At 35.8% G+C, this 26077-nt stretch overlaps 1 protein-coding gene across 13 annotated transcripts in view; it reads right to left on the reverse strand.

Annotated features, from left to right (window-relative positions):
* Window positions 1–26077, reverse strand: part of LOC111867219 (calcium-dependent secretion activator) — a 119590-nt gene that overhangs the window by 16243 nt on the left and 77270 nt on the right. For 7 of the 13 annotated variants that reach the window (XM_023856857.2, XM_023856860.2, XM_023856859.2 and 4 more), the window contains 9 exons: window positions 24643–24706; window positions 23914–24037; window positions 23040–23072; window positions 19539–19651; window positions 16385–16396; window positions 14385–14390; window positions 10289–10445; window positions 4264–4405; window positions 2904–3059 (listed from right to left, as the gene is read on the reverse strand). In XM_023856857.2, coding sequence (XP_023712625.1) covers window positions 2904–3059; window positions 4264–4405; window positions 10289–10445; window positions 14385–14390; window positions 16385–16396; window positions 19539–19651; window positions 23040–23072; window positions 23914–24037; window positions 24643–24706 — 807 coding nt within the window. The remainder of the gene's footprint in view (window positions 1–2903; window positions 3060–4263; window positions 4406–10288; window positions 10446–14384; window positions 14391–16384; window positions 16397–19538; window positions 19652–23039; window positions 23073–23913; window positions 24038–24642; window positions 24707–26077) is intronic. The other 6 variants (XM_023856862.2, XM_023856865.2, XM_023856867.2 and 3 more) reach the window with 3 other exon arrangements.

Below are 26077 nucleotides of genomic sequence, written 5' to 3' on the forward strand. Positions count from 1 at the left end.
AAAACTTCAGTAAAAAATGCCCAAAATAAAGGAAAAATAGTCCACTGACAAGAAATAATTAAATAGAGGCCTTTGGGAAAGGAAAATATACAATATTTATATTGTTCCCAGATGTCGTTGAAGAGGGGGTCCTATTTTGAAATATGTACATATCCAGGAGAATAAAAATCTTGGTCATAGATCTCAAGGATTCTGAAGCTAGGAATGACTGCGTTGGCCAAGACCAAGAGCAATTTAACTAACCAACCAACCAGAGCCATCAGAAGGTAAAGTAATCATGGGTCCTGTGGGGCTTGGAACTAAGAATCACTGTTCAGGAGAGGGCCAGCATGAATTTAACAGTCAGGACTGAGTGGATTGTTAGGGCAGGAAGCGTTGAAGGCTCCCAGAACCATCAGACAGTAAATTTAAAGTCATGGATCCCGTGAGACTTGGAACCAAAAATCACTGCACTGGCAAGGGCCAGCAGCATTTTAGCACTCAGTCAATTAGCAGTCAGTTGTGAGACAGTCGCCAACCACGAAGGATGTGAGCCCAGAAGCAGAGGAATATCCACTGTTGAGAGCTGTTACCAAACAACAGCTTGTGAAGACACAGAAGACTTTGTGTGTGCTGTACTTACAGTGATTTGTTAAGTGCGCACATTAATGACAGTGTTATAATTATTTGTAGTTATGAATTATAAGTGTTCATTAACCTTTAAGGTAGGAATGTTATGTATATCTAACAGCAAGTAACAGTGAATGTTATAGTTATGGACAAAGAAATTGGTTTTCCACCTTCTAGATATGACTATTCTCAATGCATATCTATTACACAAGTCACGTGGTGGAAAAAAGACACATAAAAAATTCCGTGAAATCCTAGTGCGGGATTTGATTCTTCAATCATATGAGGCGAATATCATGGTCAGTGGCATTTCTCGGGGGAGGCCAAGTTCATCTGGGGCCCAACTGGGTCGACTGGAGGTGAAACATTCACAACACTGGCCAACCAAAGGGAAACAAAGATCTCGTGTGTGTTCACTAAATACACTACTGTAAAAAGTGTGATGTTGGGCTGTGTGTCGCGGACTGCTTCGAGATGTGGTACAAGAGCGTCAGAGTGTGAGGTATCATAAACTGTGAAGTGACACAGTTCAAACTCGCATACACTCTGAACAAAATATTATTGTATATAGTGTGATTATATTTACAAAATCACCATGTCTCAAGATTGAAGAAAAAACTACTCGTAAGTACTTTGGAATTTCATAACATATATAATAAACATTATATTTTGCATTTCATGACAAAATGATCACAGTTAATTTTCATTTGTAAAAACTGCTCTTTTGCGTAGAAAATTTTATTGTCTTTCAGGTTGTTTTTAGCTTGGATTTCTATGTTGCATAGAATGGAAAATATTTAGTTTTCTCTGAAAGTTTGCAATGTTAAAGACTTAGGGCCATTTAAATTCTGGCCACAGAGGGCTGCTGGCAATTTAAAAGTCTGTACGTTAAAGGTTAAATCAGATTACCAATCCAAACACTATGTCTAGTCATGAACACACGATAAATATTTTAAAATTATAGGCACCTACTATTTTTCATAATGTATTGTGTACATATACAATGCTACTTGTAAGATCTTCTCAGCCTTTGTGATTGTGGCTTGCTCATCAGAAACATTAAGGTCACTATTGCCATATTAGTGACTCTATGTTCATTAAGATATGTTGTGATGACATTCTTTACACAGATATTAAAAAGGTTCTTACCTGTGTCCTAACATTATTTTATGGGGCAATTACTTTCCTGTTCACCAAATTCAACTTGTATCGTCTCTACATGCAAACTCTGGACACCTCTAGTGACACATGAGATGCTGGTGGATGCCTTTCCTTTCCATAAGAATCCATAGATAAGTCTTGATTATTTTATCAAAAGCTTTCATACAATCAACATACGTCACGATGTTGAACCCTGCATGTCCTGTCAGTTGATACAGTCAGAATATAAGAACTGCCTTTCAGAAAGCTATGCCAACACCCCGTGTATTGTTTAATTATCCTATTATGCTGAATCTCAGTACTTCTGTGTGTATTTCATAACAGACAGTAAACAGACCAATGCCTCAATAGTTCCTTTTCTTGAACATTGAAATCACTCGTTTCATTTTGACAAAGGTATTCTGTAAATTTGGAAAATCTGTTTATGACATTCATAACTTTGGTTATTTTGTAAAACTGTATAAGGACCACTATTCCATTTCATCAGCTGCATCAAACTGAATGACCTCCTTCAAGGGTTCAGGGAACTGTTCTCATAATACTGTGACATGTTGCGCAAAGGAGAACCCCCCCCCACCAGCAGTGACGCAGCGGGTGAGTCAGCGCTCCCCTCCCCCTCCTCCGCACGGTAACGTAACAGCGGTTACTACCGCTTGCGTTGCTAGCAACACAGCGCCAGGCAACAAGGGTGCCTATTACGTGGCCGTATTGTCCGATCGAGTCTACATAAGGAGCAGTGAAGGCTATTCACAGTCAGTTGTACTGTGACAGTCGCCGAGTGCGTTATCAACGACTTCTCAGTTCGCAAGTTGAAACATAACAGCCGCGTGTGCGATAACCAGTGATAACCAGTCATATCTGGAGTGTGTAATTCAGGGAGACTTGTATAGCTCCCGCATTATTAGTACGTGAAGACTCTCGAAGAGAGTGTTAAGAGATTTTGTTCTAGGGTTTGTAAAGTGTGGAAACCCGTAACATTGTGATAATTAATTGTAGCCGTTATTTGTAGATTGTTAAATAAACCAATTAACCATCTCTACGGCGTCTTCAGTAACGAAACACGTTACATTGGTGTCAGAAGTGGGATCAGTAACGCAAAACACGTTACAATACATATAAGAGACTGTAAGTACCTTTGAATACAGGATTCTATCATATCACATGCCATCAATTTGAGACGTTGTTCCAAATGTTGCCGAAACTCAGCATCTGGCCAGTGAAGATCACGAATGAACGACTGTAATGCATCCAGTTTCCAGAAAAGATCTTCTGAAGTGGCACAGCCATTTCTGTAATAAGCAGAAAAAATGTCTATAAATAATGGCTGGCACAAACAATGACATTAAAAATTAATGAAGAAGAATTAGTGAAGAACATACTGAAGTATACATACTGTATGAATTCGCTTAATTCATTACTAATGTACTCCATGGAGCTGAGTCCTTCTTCAGAAGCAGCCATTTGCTCAACTACTCAAGAATATCCATGTGAGAGAAATCTGAAAGCTTGGTTGGCTGACGGAATTTATTAAATGCTCCATATGGGCTAATTCATTGTATTTTATACACTTGCTTTTACTTCCAATCTCTAAATTCCTGGCTTCATCCAAAGTTACTCCATAACCTTCACTTTTTTAATTCGCTTAGTGGTGGGTGGAGTCCAACTGGGGCCACTCGTTCCCACATCCTGTCGCCCAACAATGGGTTGACATGTCACAGTATGTACAGGACTGTATACTCAACATACCTTGCACTGCTGAAGCTCTCCTGAACGAGATCAGGAATGCGGTTGCTTCAGTTTTGGCTCATGAACTTACATCTGGTGAGTTTCCTAATCATTTTACTTTTCAGTGTCTTGTGCCACTTGAAGAGATGGTTTTAAACCGCAGAATAAGGGCGAGTATTCCAGTAGTGGTTCTGAATACAACTTCACACAAACGTCTTCCAGTACTGATTGGAGCTAGTGGAAGGTACAAGGGGTAAGGCCAACTAAGTAGCCGACCTACATGCAGCGGTACAAGGTTTCCTCTTATTGTGAACATTCTGTGTAAGGATAATATATTTGTAACATCTTATAGCAATATTCAGTTATGGAATTCTGTGAAAGCAGAGACTGACATACGAGTAGTGGCTCTTTTCAGGGAAATGTCTCCACTATCGCATTTACGGTCATGCAGTAGACTACTACTATACAATTACAAGAAGCAAATTTCCATACCAACTGAAAATGTTGCACTATCACAGCGCTCCTCATCAAAAATGTCAATTTTAAATGAAGCCTATGAAAAGCTACAATTCATAATACGTTCATTCAGCACTCAAAGATCATATCATAAGTACCATAGGACAAGCAGAGTTGTATAACAAGACCAAATGTATGAACATACCAACAGCATGTATTTTCTGTTTTTGTTGCAAGAATATGAATACATGCAAAAACACACACACACCTTTGACCCAGACACTATAACTAAGCTATATAGAAGGCGCTTACCCTTTGATTTCCCATCTCTCCTTTTCAAAACCTTTGTGGATGGACTGCGCAATGGAAGACTCCATCAGATCGACGTAGCGTACCACTAATGGTGCAAATGTGTCCCGTAGGTGCTGGTGGAACCGCCCATTCTTCAGGTTGTCTATTAAATAAATAAAAAAAAAATTATTAATTTCTACATTTAAATTCAGTAAAATTTTGGATCAGGCAGGTGTGCAAACTTCACTGGTAGATATGATTCGACTTCAGTGAAATAACAATACAAAGCATCAAGGACAAAATTCACAAAGCCTAAATTCCTGCTGGACTGACTTCTATTCTTACAAATCATATGTAAAGTAAAAAGTTAAGCTATCCCTGTAACAGGCCGTGAAGGCCCATAGGATTGGGAGATGTTGAGGGTCCCACATTACCTTGACAATCGGCTCAAAGATGGCGGTATGGTTGCCAGCCTTACGCGCCGGCCACGCTTCACTCCCCAGGAAAATTATTTAATTAATTCCTGGTACTCATTTCTGTTAGAGGCTCAGTAAACCCCAGGGCCTAGTGCAGCCGGAAGGATTAGGTCAATTGAAAAAATCCAATGACCTCATCGGGACTTGAACACGTGACTTTCCGGCTTGTAGCATAGTACCTTAACCACTACACTACCGCATACCCACATACAAATCATATCAGTCCTGTTCAAAACGTTCCCAAAATTATTTAACAGCAACTGTATTCCTAGAATTACAGCTTAGCGACATTTGTCCCTTTCAAAATACTTCCCTTGACCATCCAATTTCCCATTTTTGCAAGCACTTTTTGAAGGAAATAATCCAGTATCATTTGAAACTGTTTTCCTTTCCCAGTCATTTTATTTGGGGGAACAAAGAAGTCTGGAGGTAATAGGTTTGGCAAATAATGAATGAGGTTCTGGAAGGACAGGAATCGAACTCTCAACACGACACTTGTACATTGCTGTTTTCTTCGTACCACATCGTTGACACATCTCAGAACTTCTAGGTAACGTTTGTAACCTCCTGGCCCTAGGAAACAAATTAAAGTTGAACAATGCCCTGATAATAGTAGAGCACATAAACACTTTTCTCACATTCAAACACACTTACAGTGTTGTTTGCGTGCAGAAGTGCTCTACTCTTTCACAGAAGCCACTTCTGGCCTCTGTGCACTACTAGTTCACCATAACACTGTCCTCTTTCTTAGTCTCCTCTCTTCCTGCAATGCACTAACTTCTCATCTTTGTTACACTGCATTTAGTTGGACTGATGATGCTCTCTGCTTCTTGTTTGCTTCTACATATGTGTTTACTTTCAGCTCCGGTTGATCTGTTGGGAATTCCACTATTAATTCTCAGAGGGCTGTCATTTGTGGAGTTTCTTGTCAGTCTTGTGTTCTTCTACCATCAATATAAGAACTGGAACAGTCTACAGAAAAGGGAGTACTGCAGGTCTCAATGTTTCTATTGTATGACAGCCAAGCATGACAGAATAAGTTACTTGTGGCAAGGAAATTGCCACTGTACCTCTTATAACATTAGCATATATTGGTGAAATTAATTTCACGATGTTGGTTTGTGAATATGTCATGACCATAAGGAGATGAAAACTGTGTCACCAGTATAGATAACATGGGTTCTATTCAACTAAAGTCTTTTTTTCAATTTGAGTGTGGTAACTTGCAGTGTTCATTTGTTTAGATTCGAGAATTAAATAGTTATGGGTTATGTACATGTAGAACTATCATAATGTAACACATTTTACTGGGTGTTTCATGTAACATATAATAAAACTGATTACCATTCCAAACCCCATCTATAGTCACTAAATTGCAAGACAATACCTTAGCTTTGTCTGGAGATAGGAAATTGGAATATAAAACATGTTCTTAATTTAAATGCCTGTTAATTTCATCATATTGTGACTTATAGACCAATTGCTAGGCAACGACTCCGTAAACACATTCTTGTGGGAGCCAATGCGCACAACAATAGGACATCTATTGCTAGGCAACGGATCAGTAAACATGCCTAAAACAACATGGGACAATAAAAGATGGTGTTTTCTGTGGGGTCCACCCTGAGGCTATATAATGGGAAGTTCCATGGGAGCAGTTAGTTGTCGAGAACTGGGTCAAGTTCTGGAGGTGGCAGTTCATGGGGACTGAGAAGAAATTACAAGAACTGAATTAGACTGTGCAATGGATACTTAATGTGGGATTTGAAGTTACAGTGAGATGTTTATAAATCCATTGTCAGGATACAACTAGTGAAGACTGATAACGCTAGTGCATCTGTAATGGAGAACTGTAAAGGTTGCAGATCAGCAATAGCGCTGCAATTACCTGTAGTTCGCAGTATTCCATATAAGGTGTCAATAAATCCAATCATTCAATCCAGAACCTGTCTGTAGTCACCCCTCCATGTGACAATATAAATAATTTTGATCTGCTATTTCACTCTGTAATAACTGATCCTTAATTTTCGAAGACTTTATTAGCCTTCTTTGTATTATGAATTTGTCTTTCATTCTGATGATGAGACATGAACAAACAATCAGTTTCCTTTGCATTTACTTCTAGACAAACCTGCTCAGTGGAACCTGAGACTAATCTTTCTTTATGGCCTTTATGTTCTCTCTCAGCAATTTAAACAGGTCACCATACACCACATGTTTGCAGTGTCCCATTCAACTATAACCTCTTCTAATTTTCTTGGACCTTCTTAACAATGTTCAAAATCAATGCCAATGAAGTATCTCCTTGTTTCAGTAGGTAAAAAGTAAGGCTATCCCCGTAACAGGCTGTGAAGGCCCATAGGGTTGTGAGACGTTAAGGGTCCCACATTATCTAGACAATCGGCTCAAAGATGGCGGTAAGGTTGTCAGCCTTACACACGGACCGCGCTTCACTCCCCAGGAAAATTATTTAATTAATTCCTGGTACTCATTTCTGTTAGAGGCTGAGTAAATCCCAGGGCCTAGTGCGGCCGGAAGGATTAGGTCAATTGAAAAAAATCCAATGACCTCATCGGGACTTGAACCCGCTACCTTCCGGCTTGTAGCACAGTACCTTAACCACTATACTACCGCGTACACTTCCTTGTTTCAGAGCATTCTGAATAGAAAACAGACTAACGACTACCTATAGACTTTATATGTGTTTCATTTAAACTCATTTTAATTGACCTAACCAGTTTCATGGGTATACTGAATTCAGTGAGAATGTTGCACAATACTTCTGTCCTTACAGGAACATGGGCTATCTTGAAGTCTATAAATAGCTGATATGCTCCTGCAACGTACTCCCCGTTCTTTTGTCCAGCATGTGACAAATGCAGAATATCTAGTTGGTAACTGATCTATTACATCAATCCACGATGATCATCCTCAGTCACTCTGTCTACATATGAAGTAAATGTTGTGAGATAAATATTGCACAAACGTTTGTACAAAAGGGCAAAATGAGTATCAATGTCATCATCATTTTCATCATCACTGATACTGCCTAAATTACTTTCAGTCAGTGTATAATTACAGCAAGTCTGTGCAGTAAGAAAGTAAGCTTTATAACTCCTTGTTATATATATAGGTATAATAATGTAGTCCTTGCATGAATTCGCAATTCTTCCTCATTCCAAACAGAATGACTAAGTTTATTACCGCAGAACATAATGTCTTAACTTATGCTTGAATCTTATCAACAGTTATTGAACTTATTAACATTTCAACAATATGTAGACTGGAATTATAATGAATCAAGAGTATGCTTCTGAATTTGCATAACATTATTAACCGATCACATTTAATTTAATATGGAAACATCACATAAGAGTATGAATTGAAAACAGTCACCAGTAGCAACCAAAACGTTTTGCTGACAACTAATTTCTGCATCCTAAACAGAATAATCTGCTTGTGAATGCAGTTTACTAAATGCCACTTATGTACTACCAGACTAGTGCATCCAAATTCTTTTTTTTCATAAGATCCAGAGGTTTCTGACTATGGTATATTAATATAAGTATTATATTTCTGGACATTATCCGTCATTATGTCTTTATTTGAAACACACCATTTTGGAGACTGAATTCTGTCTCTGTCTTCTGGTGGAACCTACTCAGTTGGACCCAGTCAGCAGAGGCAGTCCCCATCTCCAGACACCTGCACCAACACAAGACAGGATATAAAAACCAAGCATAGCCCAAACCACCTACGAGAGTTAAGACAAACATTAAAAGAATTAAAAAACTCCATATGTTTGAGGACTAGCACCAGAGTACTATCCGAATATATATCATCACTAGAGAGATAAATGCTCTATTTCATACCAATATAAAAACACAATTATTCCAATAATTTACATGGGTGTTCTGATGGAACAGATGTCCAAGCTGGGTTGATTGATCAGATGATCTGTCAGAGACACGTGGGCAGATTCCTCTCTTCACATGAAGTGGGTGGTTGAACTACCTACCAACAAATTCACAGTAGAAGTTGTAGCTAATGATATCCTTCTCTTGTTCGATGTTTTGGTCATGAAGAGGGGTCTTAAATTTTCCATGACAGTGTAACAGAAACTTACTTGAAGTCTAACCATCCACATCACATGAAAAGCGGAGTCGTTCATAGTTTGATCAGTTGAACCAAGGTCATACGTCAGGATCAGAAGGATCTCCACAGTGGAAGTAAGAACATAAAACATGCTCTGATGTTTAATGAATACCCACAAGAATCCACTGAATTCATAAAGAAGCCATCAAGAAGAAACTGCCATTCTCCAGATACAATATACCCGCGCACTGTCATTATCTCATATATTAACAATATCTATGAGAAATTCAGACAAATTGGAAACTGTTTCAACACCAGGAATATTTTCGAAACTAAACATACATTCCATGAGACACTGATGAAAACTGGACCGGTTAGAGATGCCCAGCAGATGAAGCAGTTTGTGTAAAATATCCCATGTGATCATCAGCAAAACAAGCAGACTCTTAGAAGTATGCATTAAGGAGCACAAATATAACCTGACATTAGGTCTACTTGAAAAATCAAAATTAGCCCAACACCACAAAATATGAAGAAAGTTGTCTTCTGGGTTTAGGCACCGTGTATTCTTCGTTTTGGCCGACGTTTCGGAGGAACGTAGCGCCTCCATCTCCTCCGAAACGTCGGCCAAAACGAAGAATACACGGTGCCTAAACCCAGAAGACAACTTTCTTCATTGTCATCGCCGTGAAAACCTCAAAACTTACCACAAAATATGTTGGAAAGAAGTGAAAATGTTGCAGATTGAAGCAAACACCACATATAGGAAATAAAGGGAAACCTCCGACATATCTCTGATAGATCATCTGATCAGTCAACCCATTTTGGGCATCTCTCCTGTCTAGACTCTCGTTATTGCAGTAGAAGTAAAAAAACTACAATTCTGTCCAGTGTAGAATAACTGGGAAAATTGTGTTCTTTTACATTGGTACAACACAGAGAATTTTTCTCTCTAGTAATGACATCTATTCTGATAGTACTCTGGTGCTAGGCCTCATGCATGTGGAGTTTTATGATGTATGTCTTAACTCTCTCAAATGGTTAGTGCTGTGCTTGGTATGTATACCCTATCTTGTGTTGGTGCAGGTGTCCAGAAATAGAGACTAGCTCTGTCAATTGAGCCCAAGTGAGTAGTTCCACCTGAAGACGTAGACAGAATCCAGTCTCTGAAACGTTGTGTTCTAAAAACAAACTGGATGTCCACAAACAAATTATCTTTCTGTTCAATTCATCACACCATTTCCGAGCTAAGAGCACCAGAATTTGTCACCCTTGTCACATTTGATCTTCTATATTCCCACTATTTCATTAATTCTTGTATTCATAAAACTAGGTAAAGCAAATTTTATCTTATGCTTACTTGTATAATTCTTGTCCTCAAAATTTTAGTATCTCAATGCTTGTGTCAGCCTCAGAAGTACAGAGCAACATAACAACATAATAAGTAAACAAATACTATTACAGTTATCCCTTACCATCTGTTCTCAGATAATCATTCATGATTTGAAACAGTGGAAAGGAGTCCCATGTGTCGGGAGGTTGTTCTGCCAGCACTTGGTCCATATCAACGGCAAACAGTGACCAGAAGATCTCAGCATGCTCCACAAGAAGGTCGCTGAACCATGCAAATGCCTGCATTCAGACATTAAATACTTCACATCAACTGGAACTCTTAGTGGTTATATACTATGCATTTTACAGAATCGTGCAAACTTCATGCATCTGCATGTTGTCACATAAAATTTCTATTCCTTAAAATCTATAGATAAATAAGTGATTTTGGTTACGATACAAGACTCTTAATCATGTACAACGTAACAAACTTAAAATATATAACGTATCAAATCTAAAACAAATGTAGCCTCTCGTAACAAGACTTAGATTCCATTCATACAAGATATTTATTTGTTTAAGTTCATTCCCTGTGTCATCTCATTCCATGACACAGACTCATATTAACCTTCCTATTAAAATTGTTTTTGCTTCAGGGCACATTGTGTTTATTTTTTTTATTTGTTTCATTCTGGTCTGTCACACTAACATTCGGAACACCCGTTGTAATAGTGGTTTCCAAAGAGTATTGATGTCCTCTGATGATGGTCTATAGGGACCAAAACATGTAAGGGTATTAAGAATTGAAGCAGTAAAAGCTTCAACAGTCACACTGGACGGAGTTGTTTTATCTTTTATAATATTGTGTTTAATTAAATAAAATTACTGCACTATACATTTTCATGTGCAATGTCACACCACTAATACGAGTAAAACCCTGTAAAGTAACTGTAAAGTAACACTACTTGAAAACATTCCAACTCTCATAATTTTGCAGAAGATCACTGGCTGAAAAGACTGATATTTTGGTTTTAAAAAGAAACACATGAAAATATACAAAGTTAAATTTTCACATATATATATATATATATATAACTAAAATATTCCCTTTATGAAATTCAAGGTTCGCATGGCAGTCACTATAAAAGTAACCTGTCCTCTACAATATGATGTAAGGCAGCACAGCAGTATTTTTTTTTGCATCCTGTTGTGTATAATATCGATGGATTGAGCCATCAACACAACACTGAAATAAAATGCTTATGATTTAAATAAAATCAATTAAAACACATCAATCAATTCAATTTGTCTTGTTACACTACATGTTTAGGTCCTTGGACTGAAATACAAGGTGCTATCAGCAAGTTCCCGGACTGTTATTGTTGTAACTGTCTTGGTGAAAGAAGATAAGGGGGGAGGCCAAGGTCACACTTCCGCAAGCCTTCTGCATCAGTCTGCCATGTGACACTGCACTGTGATCATGCATTGTTTTTACATGAGTGCTTTTTCGGCTTCATGTTTCATTTTGTCTGTGATGGATGGTAAAATTGAGCAACGTGTCGGCATCAAGTTTTGCATGAAGCTTGGTAAATACACTAACAAAGCCTTGAAATTCTTTGAGAGGCTTTTGGAGAACATTCTTCAAGCCAGAGAGTGACTTCTGAATGCCATTCACGTTTCAAGGCTGGTCATGCGTCAGCTGAAGATGATAAACATTCAGTGCGAAAAAAAAAAACACCGGAAAAATGACAGAAAATGTTGAAAAAATTCGAGAACTCATCCATAAAGACTGTCGTTGAACAATCTGTGAGCTTGCAGACGCTGGGATTGTCACCCACAATTACCAATAGCAGAAAAGATGCGGAAGGTCTTGAGTTTAGCAAAAACCATGCTCACTGTTTCCTTTAATGTGAAGGGGACTGTTCACTGCTAATTTGTTCATCGTAACGCAATGGTCAACTCAGACTTGATGCTAGAGGTGCAAGAGAAGTTAAAATCTCAAGATTCTGCTATTAAAAGAAACATGTAGTGGTGATGGTGTGGACAATTGCTGACTGTCATAAATCACTTTATATTATTTTCAAACGAAAATGATAACTAAGGATGACATATTCCTTAAAGACATTATTTTGTATGCATACAAAAATGTATGGATTTGATGGAAGAGTGGGAAAAGAAATGCCTGCAACAAATGCTCTGACACCTTTCATGGGGGCCAATCTGAAGAACAAATGGTTAAATTTGAGACAAAGAATTTGATGGGGATGTTGATTCCTGGTTGCATGATCACCCATCTTCAGCCACTTAATGTTTTGATTAATAAACCATTTATATGTTATTTAAAGTAGAAATAAAAGGTTAGGTTCCAATCTGAAAAACTTAAACCAATACCATTTGGTAAGTTCAAAAGGGCACCTGCTTCAAAACATGCAGAATATTTCTCCTATGCTTATTAGAAAATTACTGGAAAACCTGTTTGAGGAATATTGCATTATAAATGCATTTGATGGTACCAAGTACGAGTATGATATCTTATCAGACAATTCACTTCTTGACTATCCTTATTTAGAATTCCAGAACAAACTACAGACTCAGAACGTGAGACTAGAGGCACAAGTGCAGAAGACGGTGAACAGAGAAATTTAAATTTTCAGTTCTGTGTTGATTTGTTTATTAATACAAAGAAATTTTATGTTTGAATATTAACAATTTGTACTATATGTATTTCCTTAAACTCTAGTATTAAATTAAGGGCGTGCATAATTTTCCCCTTAGTACTTACTTACTTACTTACTTATGGAGCTGAGCCCTTCTTGAGGAGAAGTGAAATCTGCATCTACTCAAGAAATTCCCATCATTTTATGGAACCTGAAGGTTCATTACCATGTTCACAAGAGCCCTCCATTGGTCCCTATCCTGAGCCAGATCAATCCAATCAATACCATCCTATCTCTCTAAGATCCATTTTAATATTGGCCACTCACCTATGTCTTGGTCTTCCCAGTGGTCTCTTTCCTTCTGGCTTTCCCACCAATATCCTATACACATTCCTCGTCTCCCCCATTCGTGCTACATGCCCCACACACCTCATCCTCCTTCACTTGATCATTCTAATTATATTAGTAGAAGAGTACAAGTTATGAAGCTCCTCATTATACAGTTTTCTCCAGCATCCTGTCGCTTCATCCCTCTTTGGTCAAAATATTCTCCTCAACACTCTGTCCTCAAGTACCCTCAGTCTATGTTCCTCCCTTAATGTCAGAGACCAAGTTTAACACCCATACAGAACCACAGGCAAAATTATAGTTGTGTATATTCTAATTTTTATGTTTTTGGACAGCAGAGGAGAAGACAAATGGTTCTGGACTGAATGGTAGCAAGCATTACCCGAGTTCAGTCTCCTCTTAATTTCCTCTTTAATGAGGTTTTGATTTGTTATCGCCATTCCCAAATGTCTGAATTGTGCCACATTCTCTTTCCCCTTAATAATTATCACTAAATTAAGGGTGTATTTTATAATAGATTGCATCTTAAAATCAAGGAAATACGGTATCTTAATATGAAAAACTGTTTTAAAATATCTCCCTGAAACTTCATAAAAAGTTGTCAACAGTATCCTTGTAAGATTTGAGGCTTTCACGGCGGTGACTATGAAGAAAGCAGTCTTCTGGGATTTGGCACTGTGTATATGTGCCCACATATACATGGTGCCAAATCCCAGAAGACTGCTTTCTTAACAGTATCCTTCATCTCCAAAAAACTAAATATAACTGGGTTCAATTTTCTTGAAGATTTTCTGCAAATGTTTAGTATATTTCAATAAAAGAATTCCATAATTTGCAATTAATAAAAATTTGCTATGGTAAAATATCAATTTAGCCATGTAAATTCTCGTGTTTCTCCATTGAAGTCCCAGAGTTTGGAAGTCTATATACCATATGAGTGTATTTCAGAGTATTTTCCACTGACAGATGATAAAGGCTGACTCTTCTACATAACAGCAAGATTAGCAAAATTGGTGACTAATATTTACTTCTATAAGATGTGACTTTGATGTGTAGCTTCAAAGCTGATCATGTGGGGTTAACTCTTCATTCTCCTTTGAGCCACATGAGAACTACTGATGTGTGCCCATTTGCCTCAATGTTTATGACAGTATCACATATATGTCTGTGTACACATAAGCTAAAACATGCAGAGATAGCAGTGTATGTGCAGAATGAAAGGTACATTACTTACTTTATCCTGCTCAAAAATCAAAAAGAAGAGAAAAAAGAAGTTTAGAGAGTTTCAACACATAATAGGACACAACATTAAATGCACTTTACAAAATACATGGCATTAAAAATAGACACAGAAAGCACAACAATAAATGCATGGGAAGTAAACTGTGCAACTGTTTTGAAATTTGGTTCAGATTAGGTAGTCATAACACCATACAGCATAATACAGTAGAAATGTAGAAGTCCATGAACACAGATTATATTAACTTCTACACACGAAAAAATACAGTAAATTCTTTATCTGGAATGTATGGGGAATCAAATTTTCTGCTTACATGCATCTGCCAGTTGCATAAGAGAACTTACAGCAACCATGATGTTCACCCTTTTACAGTCTTTTACTTATTTCTATTTTCTGTGTCAAGGTCTTCTTAGCTGACATAGCACACAGATCGGTGAAAGATTTTGGATATACTGTAATGTGATTACAAATTCAACTAACCTGCACCATAATCATAGATCACTATGATTGTAATGGCACCTGCCTGTGAATAGTGGGTAGCACTATTTGTGGCAGCTGAGAGAGCTCCCACGTGAAAATAAGCGCATTGTAACTTTCTTTTGGGACTATCCTTATAGAAATAATAAGTTTTCTCTGAAATTGTTGCTGGCTACATGAGAATTCCAGACTATTGAATACTGGATAACTGTGAGTTTACTGTACCTCTCTTGAATATAGTCCTTCTATTAAATAAATGTTTCACAAATACATATTTTACTGGAAAAAAGAACTGCTCTTAGTTTGCTGAATATTGTTTATAAACTACGGACCACATTATTTTAATAAAGCAAGCTGTACATTGTTTGAAAGCCACAAGCATCTCTTCTGTTTTTAAGTTTGTTAATTAATGACACTATCAGGGGAAATCAAAGTGCTTGGAGAAAACCTCCCCCATTACCACCTTGTCCACCACAATTTACACAAGTCAGCTGGGATTGAACCCAGGCCACCGCAATAGAAGGATGGGGACTAACTGCCTAAGCTATGGCACAGCCCCAACAAGCATTTTAAAAGCTGATCTGAGAAATGTTTGAACATGTAATTTCAAATATGTCATACTTTTAAGTGAAAAATGAAGGCCAGAAATTTCAGAAATTGAAGCTGCTATTTTTAATGAGTGGAATAAAGTGAGGTTTACTACTACTACTACTACTACTACTACTACTACTACTACTGATAAAATTGCTGGAGAAAATCATAAAAAAGTACAAAAAGAAAAGAACGATCTTTCAGAACTACACAATTTCCTCAAATTTACATTATATGGTCAGCATACATTTTCATGTTAGAACTATGAACTAAGCTTTCTCATATTTTTAACATTTTAAAAAATGCATCAGGTGCAACTAAAGAATTACACATTTGTTTCATTAAATAATTTTTAACACTTCAATCAATGAAAGTTACATTTTTAAAATGCATGAAGATTTAGTACAGAATAGAAATAGAACATAACAAAAGAGAACAGACACAGAAATATAAATCTGGATTAATAAAATATCCTGCTCAGCTAATTCAACCCTGAATTTGAGGTGGTAAGTTCCTCCAAAACACCGTTGTTATCAATGGAGTACAAAGTGTTATATCCCAGAAGATAGTACTCTTTTATTTATAGTTTAATTTCACACCAGAAATTAAAGACCATCATTTACATCTAAGGCTGAATTATTAAATTTAATTACTATATTTGAAATATTTACAATGAATTTGAAAACCTGTTCTATTATGTCAGTTAGTTTCACACATATCTGAAAGTATTACAGCTGTTAGAAATAAAATACTGATGTAAGGAAATAGATGAATAAAGTAAGGCTTCCATTATCTGTTCTGCAGAAATTTGTATGCTCCCAAGTTTCACATGTAGCAAAAATAAGTCATCAGCTGGATATGGAATCAGATACAAAATCATGACGTTTTGGATGGAAAATGGTAGGACATGTTCAACTAACACTCACCAATCTGTAAGCCTTCGAGCACACAGCCAACGTGTTGAGAGGACAGAAGAGAGACCAGAACAACAATTAGTAACAATAAGGAAACACAAAGAAGGATCTGACCGGTGTTCTACAGATTCTTATATAACAGAAACTCAACCACAAATGTACTGTTTATTTAACTGTGACCAGTTCAAGCTGTGGCATTCCAGTACCTTGTTGACGGATCTCCATTCGCATCATTATGATCATGTATTTATAAGTACAGGTTTAAACCGGCATGAACTGTATTGTAATATAATTTTATAATCATAATTCACCCAAACCAAATAAAATCTTGCTCGAAATATTTATTTTAAACTGTACATGTATTTTTTTTTAAATTTGTTTACACTAGGTGCATATTGAGAAGCAGGTAGCAGTGCGATGCATCACTAGGCAGGATGGATTTTTGTATCTATGGTTTTCAATATGACAGAGAGCACATTACAATGTAGGGCAGGGCAGCACAAATGCAGAGCTGTGTCAGCTTGTGTAGGTTTGTGGTCCAGACAAAAACTGCAGCTTTGTTTAGCATGCAGTTGTAGTGTTTGTGAGGTGTCTGGTGTGAAGTTGAATATATTGAAATGATGGAAGAATTTAGTGAGAGGATTAGAAATGAAACAGTTCTCTATATCAGACAGTCTGATCATAGAAAACAAAGCCCAAAAATTATACCTAGGATGGAGTAGCTTAAGAACTTAATATTGAGGATGTAAGTAATAATGCATGAATATTTTATTCAGTTTCAGTCTCACATTAATAGCTCTAAGATAATTATAGGGTTTCTACCTTACAACATGTTTTGGCAGTACTTATAGAACCCCTCCCAACTTTTCTGCTATCCATCCACATATGGCCAATGTTTACAATTGGAGAAAAGTTTATTGTTGTTTAAAATATATGTTTTTACTTATAGACTTAACACACATTGTTTCCTGCATTCTGAAATGTATGCATTATTTGTAATATCAGTTGATATTTTGAAAGATATAAAAAATAGGAAAATTTACAGTATTTCTTTAAGTCTACAATTAATGACCTACATGGTAAACAATACCACCTTCCTCCAATTGTAAACACGGGGCAGTGGAAGGGGACAGCAGAGAAGTTGAGAGAAACTGTATACGTACTGTCTGATGATAGCCAGAAATAGTGGCCAAAATATGTCGTAATGTAGGAACTGTATAATTATCTTAGAAATATACACAGTGTATGCAGTATATGTTAAGACACATTTTTTTAAATTTGGCCCTGCAATGCCATCTGTTGGTGAGTTGTAGCATTAAGATTCTTGAAGATTCAGCTGTGGCTGCCTATAATTTCAAAGTGCAAGCATCGCTGCATCATGTGTTCTGACCTTGAATGTAACAGTACTGTACGGTATGCATCTGGCTTTTACAACTTTATGAATGGGTTCTGCCTTAATTTCAAACATGAACACTCAAAATCAAGAAGGCAAAATTCCCCGATGTTTCTTCTGAATTGCAATCATCTTATCAGTATTGTATTATCATATATAATTTTGTGACAGAAGGCTTTACTTCAAATTAAACTGCACTCTGCTTTCACTAATGTGTATACTTTCAATAAATTCAATGCCATTCTCTGTCATATTCAAATTTTACCTTAAACATACTGCTAGATTTCCTTTACTTCAAAAAAGGTTTTTGTGCATTGCATCCGTCAGTCAGTATTTAACTTTTGATGATACTATGAATGTAATAAAACTGTCCTGTTCAATCCAAGGTACTTGGAAAATTTTACTCTGAAGATTCAAATGTTATGGCGATTTCTTTTCCAGAACGATTTTTGTTTACTTACATTGTACAACAACATTAATGTTTTCATTTCAAAATCTTAATCTGAACTAAGGTCTAATAACACATGTGCCAGGTACAAGATGATAAAACCGTTCAGTAAGAGAGATGTGATCAAATTTGGTCACACTTCTGCCTATGCTGCTCTGCCTTGCCCGTGCTGTGCTCTTCTGTCCTGATCTTTCCAACTCTCCTCCAGTGTCTCAGTGTGTGCCTAGGCACAGTATGTGATACTTTATTTCCTTTCCAACATTCATATTCTTGCTGCTTGTGACATTCTCACATAAGTAATGCTAACACAACACCACAGCTTTCACTGCTGACATGGTGCAGATACAACACTGGAAGGATAGCACAACACCAAGCATGCTGGTTGACTGAGCTACATGAGAATAAGTCACAGCTATCCCAACCCATTGCAGCTCACATGATGTTTTGTATGTGTTTTTGAATAATAAATTTAGTACTGGTACCATTACAGTATCTCAGTCAATTGGGCACCTACAATAATGTTATATTTGTAAAGTATGATAGATAGAATACATTTAGTTGTAAAGAATCTGTCATAAAATCAGAATTTCTTAGTGCATAAACAATTCCTTTGTTTATAGTTCTGTAGACAATAACATTAGTCTCATCTATAATTAGTAAGGTTCACTGATGTTTGGGCAAGTCGGATAATTGGGACTCCAGCAAATTGGAATCCCGAGCCTCCATTATATACTTATTCAGGTATATAAGTCAAACCCAATTTGGATAGTTGTCGTCAGCCTAAGACAGTGGCCAAATGTAAAATGGAGCATGTCTTGCAAATAATTAAACAGGGTATTGCATTTTGCATTAATATAATTTTCTCTGATATTTACTAAAAAATTTTAACTTTCCATGCAAAGAACAGCATAGTTATTATCCCTGTTCCTGGAAGATGCACAATCCAATGCTGGACACACAAGCTACAGTCATTAAAATACAAAAACCAGAAGAAGAAATCAAAACTATAAAATATGGCCAAGACAACATTTAAAACAGACAGCAACAAAGAGAATAATTTCCTTGGATCTGTGTGGCTGTCAAAACATGCTCCACAAGCTATGTATTGTGTATCTGGTAGTTATGTTTGTCTGTTTTACATTCTGGATTTTTAGAACACAATATAAGCTAGTAACAAAGAAATAGGAATACAAGAAATAAGTTATCTACAACAGAGTCTAGTCAGTTACAGATCATGTAAGTTCTTTAATTAAATTTGGTACTTTCCTGCATTCAAACTTCCATATAGTATACACACACTTTTACTAACCAGCTACAAACCCTACCTCTGCATAGTGTTCTTCATTTTGCTGCAAAAGATCAACACACAGTTCTGCTAGATGGATGAGGTCTTCTAGTTTCTTACTGGGGGCCACCATTGTTTCGCCGCTCAGGTCATCTGCCAAACATTTACATAATGAATATATAGGAGAGCTGCTAAATAAGTTATGCTACATTTTTCCAGTTCATGTTCATAATATTTTAATTTCAGCCCTAAAATTGTGTTCAATTTGGAATTGAAACTAAAACTGCTATTCTGGTCTAATGAACTTCCATTAGCAAAGTTATTCTGAGATACAGACAAGTTCACTGTACTGTATTATACTGAAATGATAACAATGATGTGGTGGTGGTAAACATTTTGAATCTACTGATATAATGAGAAGTTGTCAGAAAGAACATTCTAACTTCTACCTACAGGCTTCAGAAAGACATTTCATCAAACCATAAATATGTCTACAATGACTGCTTTGTACCAGGTAATTATTTAATTCTGCAAAAAACACAACTAATTAGATACTCAATTTAAACCCTAGGCCCATAAAATTAAATCCTTTTTTTAATCTACACTTTCTCAGCTAAATCTAAATGTTACAAATAATCACAACTATTATTTCTGACACACCCATCATGTTTCAGAAATGTATTTGGGGACTTAGCCATTTGCCAGTTCTCATTTCACTCTAGGCAACTGGCATCTTTCTTGTTTTTGGTTTCTGAGAGTATGTTTCTTTCTAGCGATTGATACCTACAGGGGACTTCAGTTCATTTTACTGTAATTCTTCCAAAATTTTTGCTGTAACTTCTTGTTATCTTATCTCCACTGATGTTAGATATTCAATGTTAAAATATATAGTCTGTTTAGGACTTCTTTGGGATCCAGTGCTTAAGGATGGCTCTCCCTAATGGACCCAACACCTAAGGACAGAATACAGTTTCCAAAACGTCTTTGCGAAAATACACAAGGCAATTGAAAATGTTCATTACATTAGTATCTATTGTTATACATTTTACTTAAAGCTTTCCTGTCATATGTCGATATGTAATCGACATGGTGACAGTGCTTCCATGGACGAATGTCGATATATGATCGCTAATTTTTTTTCATGTTTCTCCGGTCATATTTCGATTATACATCGTTGGTTGGCACTGTATAATATACCAAAGTATCCATAAATATTTTGCCTGCCTCCTTCTGCCATGTGGAAGTCATAATTTGAACTTCTTGAGAAACAAATGTCATTTATATATCACCGTTATCAACATGGCTTTGTGTTCAGGTACACGCGTGGCTTCTGGCACCAAAAAACCGAAATAAAATGCAGTGTGTGTTTAAAATGAAGAATCAATTATTGCTTTCTTAAATGAAGAACTCAATATAGACTGTTAATGATCAGATGGATTTGGAAAAATATTACAAGAAACTGCGAGTGAAGAATCATGGGATGAAATGTCAGAAAGTGAGAACGACCGTGACACAAGAGTTCTGCGTGTTGATGAGTGGGACAAGAAATCCAAGGCATATACAGGGCCACGATTTAACCTTCTAACAGATGCAGAGCTCATGGATTATTTTAGTTTATTTTTCAATGATGAGCTTTTGAATAACATTGTTATAGAGACAAACAGCTATGCGAGACACAAAATTTTGGGACTTCATTTTAGCCCAAGGTCCATTTGGAGCAGCTGGTCTGATGTGTCAGTTCCTGAAATGAAGGCGATTTTTTAGGTCTAATTATAAATATGGGCCTAATGCCATCACCTGACATAAAAACTATAGGTCTAGTGAGTGGACAGCACAGATACAATTTTTTGGTAATGTAATGTCATGAGTTTGCTTTTTGCAGATATTTTGAATGATGGGTGTGGGAAATGATACCACTGAAGAAAGCACTTGGGGCATCAAAGAACAAAGAAAGTACATGGGGGTGAAAGAACATATAGAGGAACAGTTTCAGAAATATTGTTACGATGTAAAGTGTTACAATTATTTGTAGTTACAAGAGTGAATATCCAACAGACCAATTCAAAAATCCAAACCCACGTCTTAGTCATTAAAACTTGTGACATTATTTTTCTTTTTGTAATTTCCATCAACCTGCTTCTTTGTATCATGCTGGCTGCAGCTGAATTGTACTCAGTTATGAACATAATTGCTTCTTTTGTACAAACTTAAACATAATCCCCCTTTCTGTATTTTCTATATGCATGCAGCAAACAATTATCCACTCTGTTATGCAGGAAACAGTAAAGGATGACAATGTAGATTGTTAATTAAGACACATTCATCTAAGCAGCGATTTGGTTACATTTTTCATAAATCTGCACCCAAGACAATTAATTTTTTCCACATTACATGTTTATTGAACGGAATTTTGTAGTAAACATATGAATTACAATATATATGTATACAGGAAAGGTTGTGAATAAAATGCTATGTAGACATTAACTTTTCTCTGATTCACAATTTCACTACAAGTATTTGCACTGGACACAATGATCCACTGTTATGATATATATTGTCGATTTCCCTGTTTGTTATAGTAAATAAGGAATTATTCACATTCAACTCACAAATGCATAATTGGAGTACCAGATCTATCTGTGATCTGCATTATCCGCAAACTAGTCTAACACAATTCCAAAAAGGAATATGTTACATGGGGCTAAAGATCTTTAATCATTTGCCACCAAAAATCAAATCTATGTCTAATGACTTGAAAAATTTTAAAATTCAGTTGACAACATTTTTATTGCAAAACTCTTTTTATACATGTGATGAATTCTTTAGTAAAAAATTTGCCTAAAAATAAGGATAATAACATAAACAATTTTAATATTGCATAATTTTATGTATAATGATGTAAGACTGTAAATTTAACACATGTTTTTTTATCTATTATAATGATTATAAGCTGTACATATATATTTATAATTGTATCGTACTATATTAACTATGTGTCTGGTTCTATATCTATGTATATGGATTTATGGAATATAACAATAAATGAATGAATGAATGAATGATTTTAACCCCACATATCAATGGTGGCATTTAGCTCAGTGCTAAAATTTTCTAACAAATTGCTGAAGGGCAATTGAGAACAAATATTCACCATATAAAATACATAAACTACAAAATTTAATCAGGACATGCACACACATAGCTACTTGAATCAGGGAAATGCACTTACAAATACAACTTTAAAACTAGTTTCAAATGAAATAATAAAACGAACCGAATTTTTAGAAATGACTTTCCTTGAACACCATATGCCATATACTATGAAATGTGAATTAAAATTAAATTAGTAAAACCAGTTTCCCATTATATGTGATACGATTCATGCCTCATACAAATCAACTCTATGCAAGAAAATTCAAACTGTTGACCTTACGATGCTAAAGGTGATATGTTTCTCTGAAGTTTGAACTACTAACTACTTGTGCACATGTGCATGCATGCAAACTATCAAGACATTCAGCATTTAAGGGATGTATCGTACCTTGAAGAGTTCCTTCACCACTTTCGCTCGGACCAGTGGAAAGAAGAAATAACTTTGATACTGCACCATTAATATCACACTATGAACTGACTGATTAATTTGTTGCTGCCAGAAATACACTGATCAATGAAATCTATATTGACAAAGGTGGTCTCACAAACAACTTAAAGACAGCGAAATGGAATGTTAGTATTTTTCTCCAGCTTAGAAACATAACTCTGACATATATAAGTCATGAATTTTCTGCTTTTCCTATAAAACATTCAGTCAGCTCAGTTCAAAAATATGGTTTAAAACTCTTTCCCTATTTAAATAAAAATTTGTTAATATTTACAGGACTGAAACTAACCCAGATACACTTTGTGTACATGGTTATGGTAGTATAATGCTAGCACACATATTCACGGAGATATAATTTTGATTTTAAATTTCACTACTATGTAATTTGATGAGGAAAGATCTACAGAAATATAACTCCAATAGCATTCAGTACTCTACTTCATAGTCCTATCTGTGTTCAACTTCATCTCCCTAAAATCCGACTTATCAGAACTTAAAACTTAGAACTTTACTTGTGAGGCTGTTTAGACAAAGTGTCACTTGTCAGTACCTGCTAATGTTTGGTAACTCCATAAATTCTGTTTACATTTTGTTGAACTTCCTTTTATTAAAATGCTACTAATTAGAACTGAGAAGATTCAGCTGCTCCCATATATAAATGTTTTCATGCAGTATCCCTTATCAATATTCCATAAACACATGATCAATGGCAAGTAACATAAATGGATTCTATTAACTTTTACTATTACTGCATGATGTAATTGTTTTGAGAGGAAACTGCAGATGTTTCAAACACAAGATTGAAGTAAATTACCTTCAATTTTAGCTTCAGCAGACAGGCGAGTGTAATTCACAAGAGCCGCTGTCTCAAGGCACTTCTTGATCATGCCTCTCACTTCCTCTGGAGGAACTGGGGTTACTATATCTTTCATGAGTACCTGTCAATATTATATTTAAGGTTACAAGAACAGTATTTATTTCTAAATCTTTTCTCCATTACTTAAGGACATCCCAAGACACAATTGCTCTATAAAATGTGAATACATAGGTAAGTCAATAAGTTAGATCTCAATATTTTGGTAAGAGAATCTTGACTGAAGTACGAAATAAAGAAATCAGTAATCATATTTAAAGCTTTCTGATGAATTTGGAAGACAAAAACTCAAATATAATGAGTCATAGTTGGAGGGAATGTTAAAAAGATAGAATTAGTTTACATTTACAGTTCACTAATGATAATATTTTAAATGGATCTTAAAGAAACAAGATGTTGAGGATGTGGACTAGATTCATCTGGATCAGAAGAGGATCTCATGACTGTGGAATTCAAATGCACATGCCCACTTCCAGTTTCTTTAAGATTAAACTTCCAACCAAGTTACCTGGCATTAATTTACTGCATTTCACTGCCTAATTTCAAACAAGTTTTTAGAAAACATTCCACAATGACTTCATATACTGTCACTGTTGCTTAACTCGTATGAAGATCTGAAATATCTATTACAATTTCAATTCAAATTACTGTAAACATGTCATATCTTACCCTCTCCAATAGGGATAATGTTGCTTTCAAAGAGCCTTCGGGTCTCCCAAATGGAAAGCAGTACCTAGGAAAATCAACACATTATTCATATAATCAGAAGCTGCAGTTTTACAATTACTACTCCATAAACATTACACTCATCCTAACACCAAAACTGACTGTTGTGTGTTTTTATGGTAATTGGTATCAAAATGAAAGGGTTATCATGGGAGATTAGCAGTGAATTCCAAATGGACCAGACAATCAGACAGCCCATAAAATCACAAAATGCACACAGCTGGTCATAAGGCATGAATTACAGAATAAATAAAGTGTTTTCTCAGTGTCAGTCACTCTGAAATTCATGTTATGAACTGTGAAGTCTCAAATTTCTGCATGGAGCTCCTGCAGTAAAACAAAACATGAAATTTTATTTTATGGTAGATTTAACATTCTCAGAATTGTGACTATGAAGAGTACCAACTTCTGACAAGTAATGCTGTGTAGTCCAGTAGTTCACCAGTGATTTGTTGGTACATTTGTGAACTTTTACCAGACTATATGTGTTACAACACAGACCACAGTGCCCTATATCTGGCTTGAGTGTTTTGCAACTATGACAGATGTTACAATATTATTTTGTTTCCCCATTTTCTAATGGTCATATAGATATCACTTCAAGCCATTTTCACAAATATACATATGCTTCATAATGATCAATAATTCACCCAAAAATAATGTTTCATGGCAAAAACAACATATCCCATGACTTTCATAGTATGCATCCTGTTGTGTATCATTCAAGAAAAATATAAAGGACAGTCAACACAACAAATTATTGAAACTGAAATGAACTAAATAATTCAGTCTCCACATTCATTTATTGGCCCAGATGTTAATGTTACATGTTTTTTAATATTTTAGGGCATTAATATGGATCCATATTTTACATTAATAGCTTTTCTAAATATCCCCCTTCCCACTACACCTCTGATGTTCACTCTCTGGATGAGCCTGGTGTGCATAGCTTTTCCATCTTGTGACATCAACACAGAAACCACTAATCTGTTTGCTCTGACTTAATAAATTGAAACTAACTGCTGTATTTTGTGATGCTGATGAGTCCACACTGTCTCTATCAGAGTACTGATTTTCACTAATGTCCAGAGCAAACAACATTTCATGAACCTGAAAATTTAAACATGGTAGATACATAAATTAAATTTCTCATTGTAAGAGAAAAAGTACATCTGTATAATTCAGAGACTTTTGTTTCAGATGCTTTACAGGAATATAAATCTTAAGTTTGTGTTCATGTGTGTGTAATTTTGTAGATTCAAACATAAATAATCATGTTTCTTTGAAGATCTGAAATCCTTGTTTATATTTAACATAATAATAATAATAATAATAATAATAATAATAATTCAATTCAATTCAATTCTTTATTATTAAT

The sequence above is a fragment of the Cryptotermes secundus genome, unplaced genomic scaffold (assembly GCF_002891405.2).
Source record: "Cryptotermes secundus unplaced genomic scaffold, Csec_1.0 scaffold565, whole genome shotgun sequence".
In the NCBI taxonomy this organism is placed as follows: Eukaryota; Metazoa; Arthropoda; class Insecta; order Blattodea; family Kalotermitidae; genus Cryptotermes; species Cryptotermes secundus.